The sequence below is a fragment of the Anoplopoma fimbria genome, chromosome 19, assembly GCF_027596085.1.
Source record: "Anoplopoma fimbria isolate UVic2021 breed Golden Eagle Sablefish chromosome 19, Afim_UVic_2022, whole genome shotgun sequence".
In the NCBI taxonomy this organism is placed as follows: domain Eukaryota; kingdom Metazoa; phylum Chordata; class Actinopteri; order Perciformes; family Anoplopomatidae; genus Anoplopoma; species Anoplopoma fimbria.
In genome coordinates, this window is record NC_072467.1 from 5116457 (window position 1) to 5138999 (window position 22543).

The window sequence follows — 22543 nt, forward strand, 5'->3', positions numbered from 1 at the left end:
TGGAGACTTTTTTTTTTTTTTATCCATCAGGCACAATCTGCCTTTGACATCAACCAACAAAAAAAAAAACCATTGACATAAGAGGTCAGAAGAAAAGACAACACTGGAATCTCAGGATAATACATTTACATCACCGTATGGTGAAAATATATTTAAAAAATGCTGATTAGAAATAAATGCAAGAAAAGTACTCTCTCATCACACAGTCACGGTTTGAAAACATTTGTAGTTCACACATTATTTTGACACAAAGGTTTTTTTTGACACTTCTTTCCTCAGCTTCTGCTGAAGACACTAACTCGACGGTCATTTTGTTCAGAGCAGCTTGCTCTCTAAGATTTTGTGCAAACATTCAATGCATATCCATACAGTAAACATTTTTATATATGTAATATATTTATATATATATATTTATTTATATATATATATATATCTCTATAGAACATGACTTTCCGCGAGTTATGGCAGTACTGTCACACACGCACACACACACGCACACACATTTTGTCCTGAAGACAAAATTAGACAAAAATGGACTGCACTGCTTTTAACTTTTCAGATTTTTTTTTTTTAAAAGAATGCACGATACCTTCCACTTAATTAACTTTATTCTGTCACTGTACGTGTTAAATATCACGTTATTTACAAACTGATCTAAAAAGTCAAAATCTGCTGAAAAGTGACTTGTTTCCTGTAAATGTAGATGCACTTAGTAATTAAAAAACCTCAGCCCTGAAGATTTCAAAAAATACAATAAAGGGAGGCATCACTTGCATTTGTAAGTGATCTGAAAAATACAAGAAACGGAAGCATCGCTTGTATTCTTCAGTGATTCAGTCGACAAACTAAAGATCAGGTGGGCTTTAAGTAACATCTACAGAAACTTTGGATGAGACTGAATGATCAGTGGATCTTACATCATGCCTTAGCACCAATATAACAGAGGAAAAAATATCCCTGCATTAGGTCCAGTACTGATCTCTGTTCATGCTCCAAGGCCACTAGAACGTTCTCAAAAGAAACATTGCATACCCCATAAACAAGTGGACGTTGTGTGCAAAACCATCTAAAACTGAATGTTGCTCTGAGAATTAAAGTATTTTTTTTAGTTTCCTCTCTCTCTCACGTGATTTGAGAACATTGCGTAACTTAAAGCTGACCTTTGATCTGTGTCAAAGGTCAGGCCTCAATCCCCCTCTCATGCCAGTGACCCAGCCACAGACTAGACAGTCAAACGTACCTACATGTTAATCCTCGCAACAATTACAGATCCACAGATCTAGGAGTAGAAACATTTGGAGAGCATGCTGCATTTATATTTGGTTAAAATGTGGCATTTCCTAAGTCTTCAGATGTTCGGCCACCGGTAGCTGTATTTCTAACTAGCGAGTCCAACCTACTAGTTAGGGAACACCGACTACAATACACAATAAGCATCGACATAACTCCATTATTTACCCACTGAATTGAGCTCCTCTCTGCTTCCCTCTAGATGTAGCAGCTCCCTAGTTCTCGAAGACAAAAAGTGCTTTCCTGCCCCATGTGAGGAATAAATGTACCCCTTTTTACTTGAAAGATATGCAAGCGGAATCAGGGGTGAGGTAACTGTGCTTGATCTAGCGGTTCCTGCTGTGAATTAAGACGTCTAGGGAAAGGAAGGTTGGCAGTGTACTCCAAGACTTAGTGCGGAAGTTTGCTTCTTCTCGTCTCGTATCCTCCGTCTCCCAACGCACCTGTCCCAGACTTACAGGTGTGTAATATTTTCTAAGTAAACTACAAGCAAAAATCTAATTTTGGTGAGTTCACAAATGCTAACGAGTGAGCTGTTAACTTTTCACGAGCCTCAAGTATGCTGTTGCATGCCTGATAATGTGATTAGGTGTATACTTTAGTTCTTCTCTGCCCACTGCGACCCCACCATCTGCCACAGCGCTCATTAAAATAAAGAGACTGCAGTTTGTAATCTGATATTTGCTCAAAGTGCCATATTTGACAACATTTCGACAGACTTTGTGAACATCCCTAAGTCGATTTTATAGGGAGACACTTGAGACAGGAAAGCACTAAGTAGTCGTGAAAGTTTGTTCCAGGGTGAAAGAGGGTAAGGAAAGAAGAAAAGCTCAGATGGGTGAGACAATGCCCAAGTTTTCTCTCATCCTGCCAGGAGCCTCATTGAGTGGAGGTAGGGGACCCCGGCTACAGATTATATAAAACCAAGGGGTCGGCTGGGTTGTGTCTGAGGTCAGAGTGGTCAGCACGACTCCTCCAGGGCATTGACAACCTGCTCCAGGATATCGGGGCAGTAGTCTGCGATCTGCTGGAGAACAGAGTTGGCGTACTCCTGCAGCTCCCCGCTCTCCTTCTCACACATCTCCAGCTCTCGCTCCAACTGCAGAGAAAAAGCATAAATTAGTTTCTTTTACAGAAAATCCAGAAACAATCCGGAAAACTCTGCATTTCCCAAAATGTTTGACGTTCAAAAAAGGTTTCTTGAAAATTACATGTAATTTGAATCGAGCAATGATGAAGAGGCACAATCCCTGATATGTTATTGACAAAGGGACCTTATCGCCACGCAAATGAAAAAACAGCACTGGAGCCTGATTTGACTCCCAAATTGACAAAGATTCAACAACTTAATCCAAATTATTTCATCAGCAATGACTAAAAATTATCAAAACAAACAAAGTAACATCCTGATCATCTCAAACGGCCCCCCAACATGCATCCATTTTAAAATCAAGCTATCAGAAACTGTGCCTTTGATTGATACATTCTCCCTACTTTACTTTTATTTCCTTGATTATATTAATTTCAATTCTGATTAATTTAAATTCTTATTTTATTAATGCTAATACACCTGTCATTTCTATTTGAAATTAAAATGTAGATGTGAATAACTGATAGGTCCTCCTCTACCTGTTCGACACTCATCTTCTGGAGCTCCTCCTCCCAGTCTTCGGGGTCGCTGTGGTGGTAGTGAGAGGGCGGCGTGAGCTGGCTGAGGATGCTGGGGTCACGGTCATGGCAGAGGTCTGTCAGGTGGGCGATGTAGAGCTTGAGTTTACTGCGGTTCTGGGACAGGGCTAGAAGAGGGGGAATCATCTGCAGGGTGGGACGAAAAGGGACGAGAGTGTGAGGCAGTGTGGGAAAAAAAGAGAAGAAACAAGGGGATGAAAAAAAATCTAACTACACATCAGTGTTATGCTCTCGTTGAAATGATTGAACATCATGAAAGACCGAAGCACAAGACCCCACTGACATGAAAACAATACATCATCATCTGCATGCACGCTTATATGAAGCTGTCACCATCTCACATCAGAGCCAACCTTCTCTGGTGCATTATTCTATGGATTTTTATTTGTGCATGTGCAGATCAACAAAGTGTCTTATAAAGCTCCTTACACTACTACGGATTACGTGGAAAAACAGTTAACACCTGTTAAAACCGTTAACACCTGTTAGTGTGGGTCCAAATGTGAGGAGCTGATAATCAGTGACACGCAAAGCGAAGATGCTTTAGTTTGAGGCAATGAAACTGAGCCAGGATCAACACATCTCATCCTCTTAGCTTGTGCATGCAAACACACACAAACAGGCACCGCTGAACCCTTAACCATAAGCCACTTAGAAGCAATAAATGCACAGGATAAGTGGCAAAATGTAATCTCACAGAAAAAACAGGCAATGATGACAACGACCATCAACAAGAAGAAAGGAATGGCATACGACAAAAAGAAAACCACAATGAATGGAAAGACAAGTGAACATGCCACAGAGCAAAGATGAGGAAAGATGAGACAGGTCGGGCTTTTCGTACGAGCTCACCCTTCTGAACAAAATGGCTGAGAGAGAGAGAGGGGGAGGGCAAAAGGTCGGCTACGCCCAAATACCCTCCTCATCATCCTGTTAGCCACAAGGTAAGCCAATCGCAGCATTACAAAGGAACATTTGGTTAGTGTGTAAATAGACAGAAAAGTTAAGCAGACAAAACTTTCAAATATCATATTTCCCTCCAGATAGTAGGCATCAGTTCAACAGACATTACATAGTTAATAAATCAATTCTGGAATTTTTAGAGAAGCGGTTCAGGATGAAATGGAAAGATGACTGATTGGTTGATAGGTAGGCTACCTGATCTGGAGAGGGTTTGTGATTTGTCTGGTCAGGAACAGTCTTCAGATGGTCATCCTCATAGTTGTCTGCCATCAGTTTCATTCTGTTCTGAGTCTGTAAATTAAAATTGTTCAGAATAAAAAAAAAAACACATTGGAAAAGTTCCTCATACATAAGAACTGCTAATAATTGCATTTTATTTGTGTGTGCGCTATTCCAGCAATACCAACAAGAGTTAGACAACAGGTCTTTTTTCATAGCAGAAATTATGACCCACAGTAAGAAAAGCACAGGTGTTTCTAATCAAGGGTCCCAGTAAAACATTACAGTGCGACAGTGAGCCAGCATGTACAATACCAGAACCCTGATACTGAAGCAGCTAAACAGAATTGAGCCATTTATCATTCGTTTTAATATGAACAGCTGTGCCTTTCAATATACCCGAAGTCCTGTAATCACACCAGAAGCCGGAAGAACTAGAAGACTAAGCATTAGTAAACATGTTTGAAGCCTCAAATAGATGTCCCTGGTTGTTTAAATAAACTTGAATGTTTCTGTAACCGTCTGTCTTCTCTGTTAAGGGCTGCTAAACAATGTTTCCTACCCGCTTTCAAATCTTTTGTGTACTGAATTGAGCAAAGTAATTTTTTGTCGAGCCAGCATAGAGAGGACCAGTCAGAAACCTGTTTGATATGGAGCCATTGTTTTAGTTTTCAATTGGCTCATGGAGAGAGAGAGAGAGAGAGAGAGAGAGAGAGAGAGAGAGAGAGAGAGAGAGAGAGAGAGAGAGAGAGAGAGAGAGAGAGAGAGAGAGAGAGAGATAGATAGAATGGTGGTCTACATTCAGGAACTTTGAATACTGAATTCCTGGAAAAGTTACTCCCCAGAGTGACAGGTAATCCTCAAGGCACATAATTCACTGGTATTTGGCATGTATCTTTTGCAGTGTGCCTGATGATAACACAAACTACTGTCCCTGAAAAAACATCAGATGTCAGCCAGCCCTTCCATTTATTTTGGATGCTGAGTCCCTGCGTTTTATTCCCTACTGGTGAACATATTCTATGTGCGACAAGTGTAGGAAAGATAAATGGCAAAAACATGACCCAATGGCAAAATCCCACTGAGGCTCCCTGAACTATCGGAACACTTCCATCATGTTTTCCTCTCCGTGGATACCAGCAGCCCGCTCCCCACCTGCTGTTTGAGCTGCTGCACCAATCTGTCCTTCTCCCTTTTCAGCAGAGCCACCTCATCCTGGGTCTTCTTCTTCTTAGAGGAGGACAACTCCAGAAGGGCAATGTTAGCGTCCTTCTCGCTGATTGCAGCCAGCAGCGCCTCCTGCCTGTTAGGTGGGGAGGAAACAACATGGCATTTACCCACACAAGTAAATAGCTCAATTAGCATTCATTATTTATTGCAAAGAATCATCCTGCCAGCTGGGGAGGGCCAGAATAGGATGACATTTTACAAGATGAAGGCAGCAATCGATAATCCAGAGTCTACTCCACCCTACTGTGTATGAGTGGGTGTGTGTGTGTGTGTGTGTGTGTGTGTGTGTGTGTGTGTGTGTGTGTGTGTGTGTGTGTGTGTGTGTGTGTGTGTGTCTTACTTCATCTCCAGCACCTCCTCCAGGTGTTTCCTGCGCTCAGCTCGCAGCGTTGAGAGGTGTGCCTCTTTCTCACCCAGAGACTGCTGGGTGGAGGCAAGCTTGGCCCTCATGGACTCCAGCTCTTGCTTCACTTTCTCCATGGCACCCAGCAGCTCCTCCATCTGGGAACGAGCATACACACACACACACACATACACAGCAATTAAATCCTGAATAGAGAAACTGATTACCTAAATCCATCAGTGAAAGCCAGGTGCTCTTTTAAAAAAAAAAAAAAAAAAAAAAAAACTTTGTGTGCTCTAATTAGAGGCAGGGGCAGCAGAATTCATGTGAGCTTTTGGGAAGGACTAGGGATCAACTAACACAGATATCATCAAACTACATCACAACATTTCATTTACCTGTTATTCATTGAAAAAGGGCACAAGAGTACCATTGTTTCTTATCAGTACAAGCTTTAATTATAATTGACTGAATGTAGGAGGAAATAATTAATTCCAATATAATCAATTATATTGGCCACTTGGTGTTCGAGCCAACCAATTAAATTAGCATTGCTACGTTTCATAAGCAAACAGCAGGTAAACAAAATGACATGAAAACTACAGGAAATGGCAACAGCGACACCTTACAAAATAATGCAATCCAACATCATCAAACTAAAATTCCCCCAAAATAAAAAAAATTCACAAACGCATGTAAAGCAGGGTCATTGTGTCATTGCATGAACTGTAGAGGTGTTGCTGTTATTGTGTCCACCCCTGTAAGTGTTGTTCCTCACTGATGGGAGGTCACGCATTCTGGGCTCATACCTTAGACCACTTAAAGTGGGCGAGGTTGGACTCATGCATTGGTTTGAGTGAGTGCTTCTGAGAGGCGGTATGTAGCAGAGAGAAAACAAGAGAAAACGACAAGCAAAGATAAAAGAACTGAGAAAGAGATGGAGGCCATAGGAGAGGAGGGAGATGAAAAAAGGACCAGAAACACCACAATGGCAGCAAAATGATGAGGGACAAAGAATCTCAGCATATGAAGGTGTTTCTTATATTTGTATTTAGAGTTTAGATAATGCATGTACTGTACGTGTGATCCTTTGGATTGATTAATACTGGTTTGTCCTGTGTGTGTGTACCTGTTTCTCCTGGAGTGACCTGGCAGCCTCCTCCTGTGCCAGCACCATCTCTCGCTCTGCAGTGATCTGAACGCTCTCTCTCAGGGCCTCCTCCAGCTCCTCGATGCGCTCCGACTTCTGACGCAGAGTGTCCTTCACAACAGGAGTAGAAAGAGGTCACATGTTTGCTTGTTGGGCAATCAACTAGTAAGCTAGTGCCAGCAAATGTGAACTTTGTTATACTTAAGGGTTCATACGACACACACACCCCACACCCACACACCCACACCACACACACACACACACCTTCACCTGCTGGGAGCTCTCAGACATGTTGTCCTCTCTCTTCCTGGCCTCATCCACAAGTCGAGCATTCCTGCTCTTCTCCACCTGCTCCTTGTGCTTCAGAGACGCCACCTTCTTCGACTGGTCCTTCATTTGCCTAAATTGACGCAATGGGATACGTGAAAGAAGAAATGTTATTTTATGTACATGTATAATTTAGACTATGGTTTACATGTAAATTTGATTTATCATTCAAGTTGAAAAGAGATGGAAAAATTGTGAGAAAAGGGTAAATAAGTTATGTTTAGTACAGATAAGCACCAAATAAATTTTGTTCCGATTCCAAAGGAAACCTTCTTTACTCATATATTGCCAAATCTATGATTATCTATGTAGAATGTTTATATTTAAATTATGATTGTAGCCAATTGTAAGATATAAGTGTTAGGTAGCAAGTAAAACTATTTTTTCAAATCAAATGGGGAAAAAGACGATGAAAAGACTCTTTTTGAAATAAATAACATTACAACCATAGTTTTACAAACGTGAGGTAAGAACAAGAGAGAGAAACTTGAGAACAGAACATAAGGAATAAGGATGCCAGGGTCAGCGAAGAGAGAAAAAGAGCAAAGACTAACCTGGAGGTCAAACTGGTGGGTTGAGAGATTCCCGGTGTAAAGACAAGAAAGCAGTAAAGAGAAAAAAAGACCAGGGAGATGAGTCAATATGAAGAAAAAGAGAAAGAAGGAAGGTGGGCTCATTCGCATAAGCTCTAAGATTATGTGGCGACTCTGGTGTCAGAAGATCTCATGGTTCACCACATACACATAGAAACAAATTGCAAAAAGATGGCTTCCCTAAGCCGACTATTACAGCTGTACCAGCTTTATAGCAGGTCTGCTAATAAAATTTCCTGCATCCGCTTTCAAAGCAATAACAGCCGAGATGGGAAAATGGCAGATGGCCAAATTACATTAAAATACACCATTTAATGTTCTGATGGGAACAATCTCCAGAGTGACATGATGTCATTGAAAGGAAAGTTGCATCAGTTATGAGAAACAGTGGTTACAAGCCAAAGCTAGCAGGGATGAAAAAAGATTGCAGAAAGCACAATGTAGCTGCTTCACACAACAACAAACAGCACACAAAAGACTCATTCAATGCTTTTGTAACAAAGTCCCCAAAAACCAAATCAGTACACTGTGAACATTTATGACACTACTTATTCCAGGGCTAACAATCAGAAAGCAGCTGCACATAAACTGACACACAATCATAAACCAGTGTTTAGCAACATGGGCAAAGCTTAGTTAATCATCCTTTGAGTTTACCTACTTGAACAGTCATTCTTACAAAAGAAAATATTTTTGAGACCAACTGAAATGTGCATGTTAACACCCACCTCTCCAGCTCATTGATCTTTTTGTCCTTGTCATTTTTCTCATTCTCCATTTCTCGAAGGATCTCCAACAGGCGGTCCACCTCAGCCTGGGCCTTCCCAGAATCCTCTTTGTGGCGAGCCACATCCTGTTCCAGGTTCTTAATGCGCTCGGCCAGCTCAGTGTTGGCCTGAGCTTCCAGGGTTGCGTTTTGAGCCTGACAAAGGACAGCATGCCAGTTAAAAGCAGTTGTATTCACAGGTAGGGGTCAGATTACAGACATTTAGTAGGGTCATGTAGAGCTGAGCCAGCAGAAGACTGTCTGATTTCTTTATTTTAGGATCTCACCCTTTTAAGCTGATTCTCCACTTTGAGGCACTCCTCCCTCTTCTGCTCAAAGGCGATCTCCATACTCTTGAGTTTGGAGTCCTTCTTCAGACCAGAGGAGGCCAGAGATGACGCATGCTCCTTCAGGTCCAACAAAGACGTCTGCACAAACACACACACCAACACACACAAGCATAGATTAACCTTTTCCAGCTTATCAAACTCACAGAGCATTGGTCTGAGGAGATTGAAAATGCATTGGATCTAATACAGGCATACATGACTCATAGCAAAGTAAGACTAATGGGAAAAAAACTGACAGTAATGTTTCACGGTATTAATAGAATCACAGTAAACAAGAGTTTGCCTGAGCTTGTGTTCCTCCACCCGTTCCTCACCTCTCTGTCTGACAGGTCTCCCTGCAGTAGGCTCAGTCTCTCCTTCAACTCTTTCAGCTCCTTCTTGTTACTGTCGATCTCCTCCGTCTTCTCCCGGTCGTCTCTGTCTCGCTGGTCTTTTAGACGCTCAATGATGCGCTCCTAGCAGGAGGGGAAGAAAGCGATCACACATGCTGCTTTCGTACATACGTCCCTCCAAATGAACATGCATACAATCTGTAGTCGACACCAACTTGGTATGTGCCGACATAAACTCACCTTTTCTGCAAGAGACTCCTCCAGTGTGGTGAGAGCAGTGTCAGTGTTGGAGGTGTCTGCCTGTAAAGACTTAACTCTCTCCTTCAGACTGCTCATCTGCTTCTCTTTGTCCCTCAGCTGCTCCTGCAGGTTCTCAATCTGCAGATTAAACACAAGAATCAAATCGATCGAATTAAACATGCTGTGGTCATTTCAGACAACGCAAGATCTTTAAAAACAGCTCTCAGTCCAAATCACCTTCTTCTGTAGCACATTAACTTTGCGCTCCTTGACATCCAGCATGTCCTTGAGGTCGTGGATCTCCCCGTTGAGTGTGCCCTTCTCTTCTGACATTTCCTGTATCTGCTTGCTCTTCTTATTCAGAGTCGCCTCCTTCTCTTCCAAGCGCAGGCGCAAGGCATCCACCTGTTCGGGGAAAAGTGGACATCAGTAACTGACCAGAACTGTGCCACGCTCACAAAACCAAAGTGGTCAAAAGCAAAAGAAATCTGTAAAACTTCCTTATTATATGGTAACTTATGCGCTTTTGTTTAAAGTATTATCAGTCAGAAAGTGGATGAACAAGTTTTTTCTCTTAAAGTGCTCTTGTTTTACACCTATTCCAAAGTCATCTCCGTATATATAAAATCTGCTGTACCTCCGTCTGTAAGATGGCAGCTCGCTGCTCCTTGGCAGTGAGGGATTCCTTGAGGACTTCAATGTGTTGCTTGCTGTCTGAGAACTGGTTGGTAAGCGTCTCCAGTTTGGTCTGCAAACCAAGCATCTCGGTTTCCTTCCTGGAGAGGTCCTGCTTCACCTGCTCCATCTGAAAAATGAAAGATTGGCCATGGGGGAAAGAAAGAGGTAGGGATGAAAAGGAAACTTAGCAAATGTAGGTTTCTAGTGCATTCAGGATTGACATCTGCTGAGGAGAAACTCCATCTCCCAGACCTTGTTCTTCATGAATTTCATGTGGCTGCGGTAGACCTCCATCTGCTTCATCTCCTCCTGGCGCTCCTCACAGCTCAGAAGTCCATTGGATTTCAGCATTAGCAGCTCCTCCTCCATGTCTCTCAGGCCCCGCTCCATTGAATTAATTTTTGCATCCTGGGGTTGATGAAGAGGAGTTCAAACGCATATTGAAGATGTGTGAACAAACATAGCACAAACACACTCGCATATAGTTCTCTCTTTAAATCCTTACCTTCATGTCGATAACAGTCTGTAGAGCCTTAGTTTTTGTGGACTCAGGGGTTCCCTCGTATCGACGGTGCAGCTCCTTTTGGGTCAGATGAAGAAGAACATGTTGCATGTATGTGTAAAACATCTACGGGCAGTTTCATATCAGAGTTTAAACAATTAAATGTAATATTATGTCTCCCATGATCGGACTGGACATTACCTCTCTTAGTGCATTAATCTCTCGGTCTCTCTGGTCCAGTAAACTCTCAAGGTGATGCCTGTGCATCTCTGCATCAGCCAGCCTCCTGGTCCGCTCCTGGTCCTCCTCTGATGCCTTGGCAGATTGCCCTGAGAAGGATGTACATACGCCTTGGTTACCATAAGAAAGTAGGTAGAAAGATGTTCACTTCGCAACAGCCAACCTGAGCATCATAGGCCACAAGGTTAACCTGCAGAGGCTAATACAGGAGCTGAGACTTAACGCTTCAAACTAAAGCACATCTGTTCAGCAAGGAAGGATATCTAAAAGCACTGGATTCACAAATGCCAACATGAAACAAATGAGTAAAGTATTTGATGCATTTGTTATTCAATGCGGTTTAAATGGGTTTTGGGTTTCTTCTTAGTTTCCTGCCTCTGGTTTGTCAATGTGATATCACTGATACTTTGTGCCACCAAGAACCATGACATGAAATTATTTTGGGAAACACCAATGCATAGGTTTTAGCATGAGCCCTCATATGTTGAGGGCTCATGTTCGAGTTAAAGCATGCATCGTGGTTAGTTCATGGAGCGCAAAACCCGTATTTGGCCAGCGAGCTAGAGAGCTTGGGTGGAGCTGAGGGGGATCAAGTAAGAGGCAACCATCTCAACTTTAAGTGATGGCCTGAAATGAAAACCATGTGAGACACTAAATGTTTGAGGAGAAACATATTGAATTAGTCATTTAAAGGGTTTCCTGCTTTTCCTGTTGACGTTTATACTCTTTTGTACAATAATTGGAATCCATTGGCCAACAGAAAAACTGCTTCGTAGCACAGCCCTGCATTGGCTTCAACATTCAGCCAAGATGTTGATACTTTGGAAGGATCTATTGGCTTTAAACTTTACTACTGAGGCACAAAGCCACCTTTGCTCTGCAGCATCTCCAGAAGTTTCTTGATGGACTCGTCTCTGGCTCCCAGGGTTTGCTTCTGTGTATCGATCCTTAGCTCCATCTCCTCGAGGGTCTTTCTAAGGAGGAAGAGCTCTTTGGCCTGCCTCTCGTGTTCCGCGTGTAGTCGCCGGTAGTTCTCCTCCGTGGGTTCAGACGTGAGGGCCAGGTCCCTGCCTTGGATGGAGGGGTCTTGCTGAAGCAGCTGGTTGAGGTCCCTCTGGATCCTCAGCTCATCCTGGAGAGCCTGAACAGTCATCTGGAGATGCTAGAAACAAACGGCACATCTGTTAACATTTATTCAATTCAGTTTATTTTGTGTAGCCCAAAATCACAAATTTGCCTCAGAGGGCTTTACAATCTGTACACATGCGACATCCTCTGTCCCGGAACACTCACATCCGCACAGGGAAAAAAAACCTTTAACAGGGAGAAAAAAGGAAGAAACCTATGGGAGAGCGACAGAGGAGGGATCCTTCTCCCAGGATGGACAGAATGCAGCAGATGTCATGTGTACAGAATGAACAACATACCAGAGATACAACACATTCAATGTATATGACATAAATGATTAATTTATTCAGAGTAGTAAGCAGAGTAACGAAGGAGAAAATTAAGACTACTTATAATAAAAGCAGCAATGACTATAGTAGAATTAAAATAATGATATAGGGAATAGTATTAGTAATGTGACTAGTAATAATAATAATAATCATTTTATTATCATATCATATCATATCATATATCTGTATATGAAGTGAGGGAATTTTATTAATTAATTGAATAACACAGGGGCTGCTCCTATCCCACTTTATGGGACTGGATCCTGGTAGAATATTGTGTTACTGCATGTTAGAAATCAGACTCTAATCATGACCGAAAATTCTGCAGTGCCCTGACAGATGCACCCCCAACAGTGGGGCTATGTGGACAGTGTTACATTTCATGCCCAGAGAAATACAAGTGGTGAAACACAATCAGCCCAGTATAGTATTGCATTGTTTGTGGCATCTGACGCCACGGACACTTGGCAGAGCTGCTGCGAGACAGTGACACAAGGCTGCGTTACACTCTGGTCTGAACCAGCTGTGAGCGTTTTCAGACGACAGAACAAAGAGAGAAGTCACTGTCTGCCTTCGTTTCTCTCTGTCCTCCTCCTCCGGCCTCCTCCGGCCCCCTCCCTTTCCATCCTTTGTCATTCTCTCCTTCTCCCTCCACCGGCATTCATTATTCTCCTCCTCACACACACTTTTCATCTACCTTGCTTCTCGCCCTATCTCTGCCTTCCAATACTCTCACCTCTCAGCTCACTAACGCTTCCTTTCCATCACCCTCTCCACCCCGTGACTAAGGCTTACTCACTGCTGTGACTGCACCACTCCACCCCCCTGCATTCACACAGGCAGAAGCATGCACGGACAAGCTAGGAAACACACACACAGACACACACAGACACACACACCTTGTCCCTTCCTCAGCTCCCATATTCTCACTCTCTCTGCCTGAGGAGAGAGTTAGGCGTTTGAGAGAGAACAAAGAGTAGGAGATGTGAAGCATCTACAAAAGTTATTCAAACACTAAGTCATAACTCGTAAGGACACAGTGCACACTGCACAGAGAGATAATTCTCTGCTACAGATCATCCAAAGCACTAGGTAAATCGCAAACAAGTCAAAATGTTAAAGATGCTCGGTGTATGAAACATATTTTTTGTGGTTCTCCCCCGGTTATCTGCTCCCCTTACATTTGTACTACTGTATAACAACACAACATGAATTAGAAATTAAACCATGTGGAAAAGAGTATTTAGCAAGACAAAACAGATGATTATTAGGTGGGTACCTGATGTTTTTCTTTTTTTTTTTTTTAAATGGGAAGAGAAAGAGTAATTTCTCACTTTAATGGACTAGATAATAGCAGTCACTTATCACCGATAATGATGGCCATAAATGCTTTGTAGTAGTGATTTTGGAAAAGCTGTGAGCAGCACACATATCAGCATAGTGAGCGCAGAAACAGATGTGACACACATAAACATACAGTTGCAGACCTATCCACGGACAGTTGGACCTACAATCAACGAGGGCATGCAGTTAAACCGAAGCTGTAATTAGCCAAATGCCTTTCGAGTGTGTATGTGTGTGTATGTGCTTTCTGTTGCAAGTGTGCCAGCATGGGAGGTGGAGGCTGACATATGAAGGCAGACATCTTTAAATTACAGCACCCACTGATTAGTCCTGCGCTACTCAGGCATTACTGTGAATTAGTCCACAGTGTGATTCTGTGACTCAGCAGGAGTGAAAACAGAAAATTATACACATCTGCCCTTCCATTAAAAATCACAGTGAAACAAAGAGTATTTCTCTTCAATAATTACTTAATTTGCACAACTCCCAAGACAAACTGTAGGGTTTAAAAAAAAAGATCCTGCGTCTAGATCTATTCACTTATTGTTATTAAACATGAGTGAAGGCCGACACAGACTGCTGCACTAGGAGCTCTTTGCAAAGCCAGTGTCTCTGTTCTTTAGATTCAGAGCCAAGGCGGAGAAAAACAAGTGAAAATGGGCACAGATAGATATGAAAATGCTGGGTTTCCACACCTGACATCAGAATTTGGTATGGATTTCCTTTAATGGACAAATGTACAACATATTTATCTGGTTTTTGATGATTTCAACTAAATGTACAACTTAACATGCCCAAAACCTATGATAAATCAAAAGAGAACAATAATAATTAAATGTTCTTGAACGACAAATAAAACAGATTGTTTATTACCGCTGCCTGTGATAATATTTTTAAATTGGTTTCTTATTTTCTGAAGTGGTTTTAACTACTATACATATACACAGTTTCAAATTTGCTCTTTCTCCACATTTTTATCCTTTTCACCACATCCAGCAAGTTCTAAAACGTACAGAAATGCTAACGCAGCCATTAGACTTAGGGCCTCTTTCATCTATTAGGCACGAGCATATAGCTGCATATAAGAGGATTAACTAGATGTTAGAAACCTTCCTCCAGCCTATGCAGAGAGAGAGAAAAAAAGAGAGAAACACACACTTATACTAAAGCTTACACACTGGATGAAATGCATTTTTCCAGTCAAACATTTATGTGACCCAGGCAGGTTGATGAATCCATTAAGATTAGTAACATGATGAGATCAGAAACTGGATATTCTAATAATATTCTATCTATTTAAATAAATACAAGGGAACACTTACCTGTGCTTCATCTTGAATCACACGGTATTGCTCCTTCCAGACGGTGATCTTGGAAACCTCATCTTTCCTGAGAGCTCGCTCCTTTTTTAATTCTGGGCTCCAGAAGGTCTTGATAGAATTCATGGAGGAGCTGAGCTTGCTCTCCTTAACTTCCACCTCTCGCCGGAGCATCTCGTTCTCACGCAGAATCTGAGAAAGCAGGGTAAAGTAATATCACATAAATCCTGATGATGTGGTCAGTTGAATCCAGAAAGTCAACCTCTTATCAAAAATTGTCAAATTCACAATTGAGAAAATCTGCAAACATGGAGAAAAAATTGCTAAATACCTCTTTCAGTTGGGCTTGCAGGTCCAGTATGGTGTTATCTCTGGCCTGCCTCAGAGAATGGGGTACAGTGGAAGCCATGTGGTGGTCCCCAAAAGCTAGAGCATCACCTGCCATCATGCCTGCTGGCAGCACCGCATTGCCAGACACTGAGGTGGAGATGTTGGGGGTGCTAGCGGCCACGACACTACTGCTGGTGCTCCTTGACCCGTATGTCACCCTCTGTCTCCCCATGGTCGTCATTGTCCGATCACTTTTGGGAATGTGGTCTGCCATGGCAACCTCGTTGTCGCTCAGGTACATTGGTCCTGAGGTGGCATAGGCCGCGTTGAGGGACTGGATGTTCTCCATGGAAAGTGTTTTGCCACCTGCTCCTCCAGGCCCCCCTCCACTGCCTCCGGTGCTGTTGGTGCGACGGTGTCCCATTCGAGGAGAGCGGGGGAGGCGAGGGGAACGGCCAGATCCCTGATTGCCGGAACCACCTCCATCTCTACCGCCACTATGGTTGGCATCTCCTCTGCCAACAGAGCGGGCACTACCGTACATCTTCTGCTAAATAGAAGAATGGAGCCAACAGCAAAACTGAAGTATGACTTCAAGTATCTGTATATGTTCTTGCTAACTTTGTTACTGTGTGAATATGTGGTGATGATCCTGCTTCAACTGGAGACGGCGGGCACAACGTTCATGATAAAAATAGATGCCTGATGCTCTCCAGACAATGCTGAAAGACTTTCCTCTTCCAACAAAAGCTATCCAGTGTACAAATGATGACTCCAATCTGCAAAAAAACAAAACACAGTTGTTCCCTATAAAGCATTGGCATACATAAAGCATCCCTTTTAAATCAAAAAGACAACCAAATGTTTGTAAATTTGACAAAGAAGTATTAACACCAGCTGAGTCCGAATCAAAGTCTAGGCACCCTATAGAAAACAAGCCAGTCATTTCTAACACTCGGTCTATGATCCTCTCTGGGAGTCATTAAAGGGGTCTCTTTTGATCTCCAGCCAAATATATATATACATATATATATATATACATATGGAAATGTATAGAGATGTATGTGTGGAGCCACTGATTTAAGGTTAAGTTGAATGCTATACAGTTATTATAGATCACAGCCCTTCTGTCAGCCTTGAAAGGACAATTTCAGCCAAAATGCTGGTAATATACAAGATTAAAAGACCTTAAGGGGCTTTGTGTTCAGATGTGGATCTGATTATTCCAGTTTATGCTCCGTTTCATGTTTAGTTTTTCGCTTGAATTTCCACCACAGCCATTTAACTGGGTACATTGGTGTGCGTGGCCTTCCCAGCGGCTAACGTTACCTTAACACACCGGCTACCAGCACAGGCTGACATTTATTACACCTTTAAATACGTGGGATCCCTTTCATTGTTGTCCTTTGCTTTACATGCACATTGGTTCGTAAATGTGGTGTGCGGAATAAACCCTGAAGCTCCGAGTACATGTCTCCAATGTGCTGACGCTGTGGATTAAAACTAACGTTAGCAAGGGAGGGAAAGGGGATTGTCCATGGTGGACATCGGAAGAGGAAAAAAAAAAAAATGGTCTTGCTCTTAAAACCAAATGCACATAAACAATAATATCCCGTCCTATATATATATAAAGCTATGTACCTGACCTGATAGGTTAATCAGATGCGGTGTAGAAATGTGACACGCTGGAGCAGAATTAAAGCATTTTGCACATTTCTGCCGACGCGGTGCAGAGTCTCTGTGGAGACTCCCTCCTCAAACCTCATCCTCCTGGACCTCGTTTTAAGAGACACGTCCTTCAACCAGAGCTGCACATACATAGCTTTACATGGTAGAGATCAAGTCAAGAGATGCACATACGTTCAACGATAGCTCTCCGTGACACAGGGCTAGTCCATCCAGTCTGAGTGGTCAACCACAACCAGTATGTTTCCTCGCTCACACAATAGCCCGTGAAAGCCTCCCCGGTCACTACCTTTATCCTTGTCTGGTGGAGCTTCACATCGGTGTCGACACTGAATCCTCAGTCAGTCGGAAAGTGGCTGCAAAAAAGAAAACCCGTCATTTTATGTTAATTACTCGATTGATGTCTATCTGATTTTCCCCATCTTTTTTTTTTTTTTTTTTTTTTTCCTGCCAGCAGTACCAGCGGCGCTGGAGAGCCAGGGCGCCTTGGTGACGTCAAGCCTCCTGTGCGCGTTCACGACAGTCTCCCTCGCCACGCTTGAATTTTTTAAAAGCGCGCTCACGAGCGTCATGGTTGGTGAATGTAGACAGCAACAGAAAGCTGCAGATATAGCTTTGCGTGGATATGATGAGGTAAATAAACGTTGTTGTCAACGTTGGAGGGTTTAAAAATGAATTTAAGGGAACAGGCAGCGATAGAAATGTGGATAGTCACTATTTTAAATATATATATATATATCTGATATATAAAAAACACAATAAACAATTGGACATTGTGCACAGCAGTGAGCTTTGCATTTGGTGTGAACTCACATAATAGTCGATACATATGGCATGTTTAGTCAACAAACACCAACAGGGGGCAGTGCTTACTCGTAGGAAAGTTGTATTTCCAAAATGGTTGCTACAAAATAATTTAATGGTCTGGCTGATTTGGTTTTTCTTCCACAAAAGTCAATAAACAAATTTGAGTAATATATATGCATAACAATATGTTGAGGTCGTATATTAGCCTTTCATTGTGAAAAAATAAAATGTATTATTTTTTTTTAGGAGCTGTAGACTTCTAGGTTTAAAAACAACATCCTAGTCTGTGTTTTAATTGGACTCCTATAGATTGTTAACAGGGTTACAGCTAATAATGTTGTCATCAAAGTAACAGGTTTTATTAAATACTTTTTTATTTATTAAAATAAGTTTCTGTTTTCCAATTTCCACAGCAGAAGTGTTAAACTGTATAAATGAAAGGTGCAAATCAAAAATACTAAATAATGAAAATAAAATAAAACATAATAATCGATTGAATAAAATAATAGATCTTCGTTGTTTTTAAATATCATCATGATAACTTTTAAACATTTAACTGTGTTTATGCAGGAAGTAAACTATTATTATTATTTTCAGAAAACATAGCATTTATGAATGATTTTTAAAAAAATCATTAAGGGTCTTCAAATAACAAAATATATTGTAACATATCTGCTCTAACTTGTGTCAACAATTCTAAAATAAAATAAAAAAGTCAAACATTTTGTGGTGGGTAGTTTTATTCCGAATGATATCTCAAATAAACATTTCCCCCAAAGGATTATAATGTATTTCTATTAAATACTGCTGAAGACGCCTGTCCTGGCCTTTAGAATCAGTGACTTCAGACCTGATAACCTGAAGCGCTTCAGTGTTGTGTTATGACGTCACGATTCACCGGCGCAGGCGCTTTCGGAAAAACCCGTTTCTTCTTCAATATGTAGCAACTGCGCCGCTAGAAAGTGAGCTCACAAACCGCAACTTTGAAACCTAGTAAAGGGTCATTTATCCGCCTGACATTTAGGGACAGTGTACATTTATTCTCCTTCATATATGCGAGGAGGGATTAACGGACCGGGGACGGTTTCAGCGCCGGTGACCATCAGTCGTGTGCGGAGGATACGACGCGGAGGTAGGTCGCTGAACGCCGCCCGGCGGGGCTCGGACTGTGTGGCTAACCGATGCTAACTGTTAGCACAGCAGGGCTCACCGACGCGAGTTAGCCAGCAAAACGGTATAAAACCGGCTCAGGCGTCGTGGAGAAGGGTACCACTGGGCTACACGTACAGGCTGTGGGCCAGGTCGTGAGAGGGTACTGGTACTGTGAATGGTGACGGCGAACGGAGCACTGGAGCTGTTAACGCGTCACATAACATTACACTGAATGGAGACAACCAGGAGGTGGGTCTAGTCTGTTAGGCCACCAGCGAGGCAGCCCCGCTCACGGTAGCACGCTGCAGCTAACGTTAGCATGCTAGCTGCAGCTAACGTGAGCTAGCTGCAGCTAAAGTTAGCATGCTAGCTGTAGCTAACGTGAGCTAGCTGTGTCTAACGTTAGCATGCTAGCTGCAGCTAACGTGAGCTAGCTGTGTCTAACGTGAGCTAGCTGCAGCTAACATTAGCATGCTAGCTGTAGCTAACGTGAGCTAGCTGTGTCTAACGTTAGCATGCTAGCTGTAGCTAACGTGAGCTAGCTGTGTCTAACGTTAGCATGCTAGCTGCAGCTAACGTGAGCTAGCTGTGTCTAACGTTAGCATGCTAGCTGCAGCTAACATGAGCTAGCTGTGTCTAACGTTAGCATGCTAGCTGCAGCTAACGTGAGCTAGCTGTGTCTAACGTTAGCATGCTAGCCGCAGCTAACGTTAGCATGCTAGGTAGCAGTGTGGCGCTATTTGTCAAAGCCTGGTAGATATCCAGCTGGCCTCACACGTCTCTGGTGTGTTATCGCGGCCTGTGGTGTTGCTCACTCGGGGGATAACCGGCCCTGGGTAGGTACAGGTGTACACATAAGGTAAACGCGTGTGTCAATGATGACGTTTACAGGTAACTTGGGTTAACATGTCTCCACTGAAACATCTCGTTGAGCTGAGTTGCTCACATGAGTGTGTCGTAGGGCGACGTGACGCGGACGTCGGTCCTCGCTGGTTAACGCTCCCCTGGTTAAAGATGAGCTAACGCTAACTAGCTCCGCTTGTTAGCGAGCTAACAAAGAGACGTCGCTCCTCCTTGCTTTGTATGCTTGGTGTTGCCATTTCAAATGGACGTGGTGTCACTTTTAGGATGGCGAAGATGTGGGTACGTAGGACGAGGCTGGCGTTAGATAGCATTTGACTTGATTCTGTCATTGATGGCAGTGTTATTGCTGCTAACATTAACTCGACGTTGTGGTTGCCTCAGCTGGTAATGGCTGCAACCATGAGAGGTAATAGATGACTAATAAGCAATGCGATTGTCATTGCATGCCTGCATTTGACAAACGCATAATAGAAATATAAAAATACTAACAATCAATCTACATTTGACCGATCGTATGCATTTGGCATATGTTTGTAGTTTTATATCTCTGCATGTTTAACAATGTACTTGATATTAGATATTCAGACGATGTTCTCTAACCTCATGATTAATGGTATATAGTTAGTTTGAGAAGGAATCAGCTATCAGCTGAGCCCAATTAGTTACTTATGGTCTTAAACAAATGTGAGGCATTAAGAGGTTAGTGTGTCATTCTGGAGAGCTGTGGAATGCATTTGTAATTTGTGCCACATAACATACTTCTAAATGCATCAACTATAAATTAGATAAACACTTAATGCGTACTATACAAATTGAAACGGTATACCAATACGGCACAGCTGCAATGTACAATCAAATTGCCTATGAGTTACTGCAATGAAGCCAATGCGAATGCCAGCATGTGCCTACATTGTGTCCCTGGGCAAGACAGCAACTGTTATTAGGAGGGGGGGATCAAAAGTGAATCCCAAAATGATCAAATGATACTCTGCACTAGATATGTTGTTTATTTCAGCTGTGCTTCAAATGAAAGCATGTATACTGTAAATTCTACTTGTGAACACTTAGGCTTGTCTCTTACAGATCTTGTTGACATTTGACATAATGTTGGTTACTTTTAAAAACATGACATGCAGCTTTTCTTCTTTTTTTTTCTCTTGCAGTGAAACAGGACTGGAGCACATTCCGAGTGTTTGGCCTTCTTGCCTTTACGTGCAGTAGGAAGTTTGGTGCCTTTTGTGGGCTGTGCATGTTTCTTCCTCGCCAGTGATTCCTTATGCTTGAAAGAAGCTGCACCCTGTGTCTTACAGGATGGATGGTGTGGACCTAAAGAGACTTGTGTATCAACCTCAACACTCTGTGTTCTGCTGTGGTGTTCTCTCTTTTACCAATTACAAGAGAACACCTCCCATCCAGCACCTCCAATCTCTGCAGTATATATATAAAGACCGTCTTTGATTATTAAAAAAGATAGCTGGAGATAGAAGTTGTAAGACTTTCTATCTTTTTTTCCTTTCTTTTTAAAGCACAGATCAATACTGCTAACATAAGCCTATATGGCCGACATGGAAGTCTCCTTATTTTAATTTTTTTCAGTTAGTGTACCCCCTTACGCTTTGTGTGGGTGGTGGGATGTCGGAAAAGCCAGACGACAAAATGGTGAAGTACCTGGCTCCCCCTCAGAAGAGTGGAAATGGCCCCAGTTCAGATTCGATGGTGAGTGAGTGCCGGCCGACAGAAGTTCGACGTCGGCATCACACCATGGAGCGTGATCGATGTAACCCTGAACACCGTTTCTTGCGCCGCAGTGTCATCAGTGATTCTAATGCCACAGCATTGGCCCTCCCTTTACCCAGCAAGATCCCCATACCTGCACCTCAACGGGTTCAGCAACGAGAAGCCGTCCCCCAGCGGCAACTGGTGGCTCCTGCTGCTCGTTTGCCGCGGGCTGAACCAAGTTTAGCTCAAGATCAAGAGTCTGCTGAAAGTGGAAAAGGAGGAGAACAAGGAAAAGAAATAACCAAGGTGGATGTAGTGCCTTCAGAGCAGGAGCCTGCCATTGTACAAGATACCGCTGATGGAGAGGTGGTTATAGCAGCATTCTCCACACCAGGCTTAGGAACAGAATTGCCAAGTCAAACAGAACCTGAAAGCACCACTGAAGTGAAGGTACATCATGAAGAAGAGGGGGAAGAAGAGGATAAGGAGACTGCCAAGGCACGAGCAGAGGCAGAGCAGAGAGAAGCTGAGAAAAAAGTGCAGGATGACATTGAAGAGGCAGAAACCAAAGCAGTGGGAACATCACCAGATGGGCGTTTCCTAAAGTTCGATATAGAAATTGGACGTGGCTCCTTCAAGACTGTCTACAAAGGCCTGGACACGGAGACCACCGTTGAGGTGGCTTGGTGTGAGCTGCAGGTATGAAATTGGGATAACCATTATTCTAAGAACTTACTTAAAAACTGCTATTGCTATCAGTTGATATCAGTTTTGAATGTTCTTTAATCGAGTCACATTTAGTGTTGCATTCCTAGTGCAAGTGTCATCATCTCCTTTTGTTTAGGCTGTTTGGATTTGTCAGGCTTACGCATGGTGGAGTAGAGCCAAAGCAATTTCCTTTCACACTGTTACCTGAGTCATTTCTGCTCTGAGAGACAAAACTAACATTTCCC

At 42.6% G+C, this 22543-nt stretch overlaps 2 protein-coding genes across 3 annotated transcripts in view; one reads left to right on the plus strand and one right to left on the minus strand.

The window, feature by feature from the left end:
- Positions 1-56: 56 nt before the first annotated feature.
- Positions 57-17415, minus strand: LOC129107847 (ELKS/Rab6-interacting/CAST family member 1-like). 2 transcript variants are annotated; one of them, XM_054619432.1, is made up of 20 exons: positions 17338-17415; positions 15364-16141; positions 15036-15224; positions 11783-12074; positions 10874-11001; positions 10676-10750; positions 10423-10578; positions 10130-10297; positions 9730-9897; positions 9493-9630; positions 9235-9375; positions 8858-8998; positions 8533-8726; positions 7149-7284; positions 6864-6995; positions 5732-5892; positions 5317-5464; positions 4138-4233; positions 2920-3105; positions 57-2389 (listed from the first exon to the last, which is right to left on the minus strand). In XM_054619432.1, the coding sequence occupies exons 2-20, from the start codon at positions 15904-15906 to the stop codon at positions 2252-2254; spliced, it is 3330 nt and encodes a 1109-aa protein (XP_054475407.1). In that variant the 5' UTR covers positions 15907-16141; positions 17338-17415; the 3' UTR covers positions 57-2251. The 2 variants fall into 2 exon arrangements, with proteins under 2 accessions (XP_054475407.1, XP_054475408.1); XM_054619433.1 differs by lacking the exon at positions 17338-17415 and adding an exon at positions 17223-17296.
- Positions 17416-18741: 1326 nt separating this feature from the next.
- LOC129108894 (serine/threonine-protein kinase WNK1-like) overlaps positions 18742-22543 on the plus strand; it is a 28513-nt gene continuing 24711 nt past the window's right edge. Inside the window, exons 1-2 of the mRNA XM_054620818.1 lie at positions 18742-18987; positions 21035-22289. Of these exons, the coding sequence (XP_054476793.1) occupies positions 21504-22289 (786 nt within the window). The 5' untranslated portion in view covers positions 18742-18987; positions 21035-21503. The remainder of the gene's footprint in view (positions 18988-21034; positions 22290-22543) is intronic.

Coding starts and splice junctions, on each gene's coding strand:
- LOC129107847 (XM_054619432.1), bottom strand. CDS start 15,906: ATGTACGGTAGTGCCCGCTCTGTTGGCAGAGGAGATGCCAACCATAGT. Junction 8,999..9,234: donor GAGACCTGTCAGACAGAGAG/GTGAGGAACGGG, acceptor GTGTTTGTGCAG/ACGTCTTTGTTGGACCTGAA. Junction 8,727..8,857: donor TGGAGAATCAGCTTAAAAGG/GTGAGATCCTAA, acceptor GTCCTTTGTCAG/GCTCAAAACGCAACCCTGGA.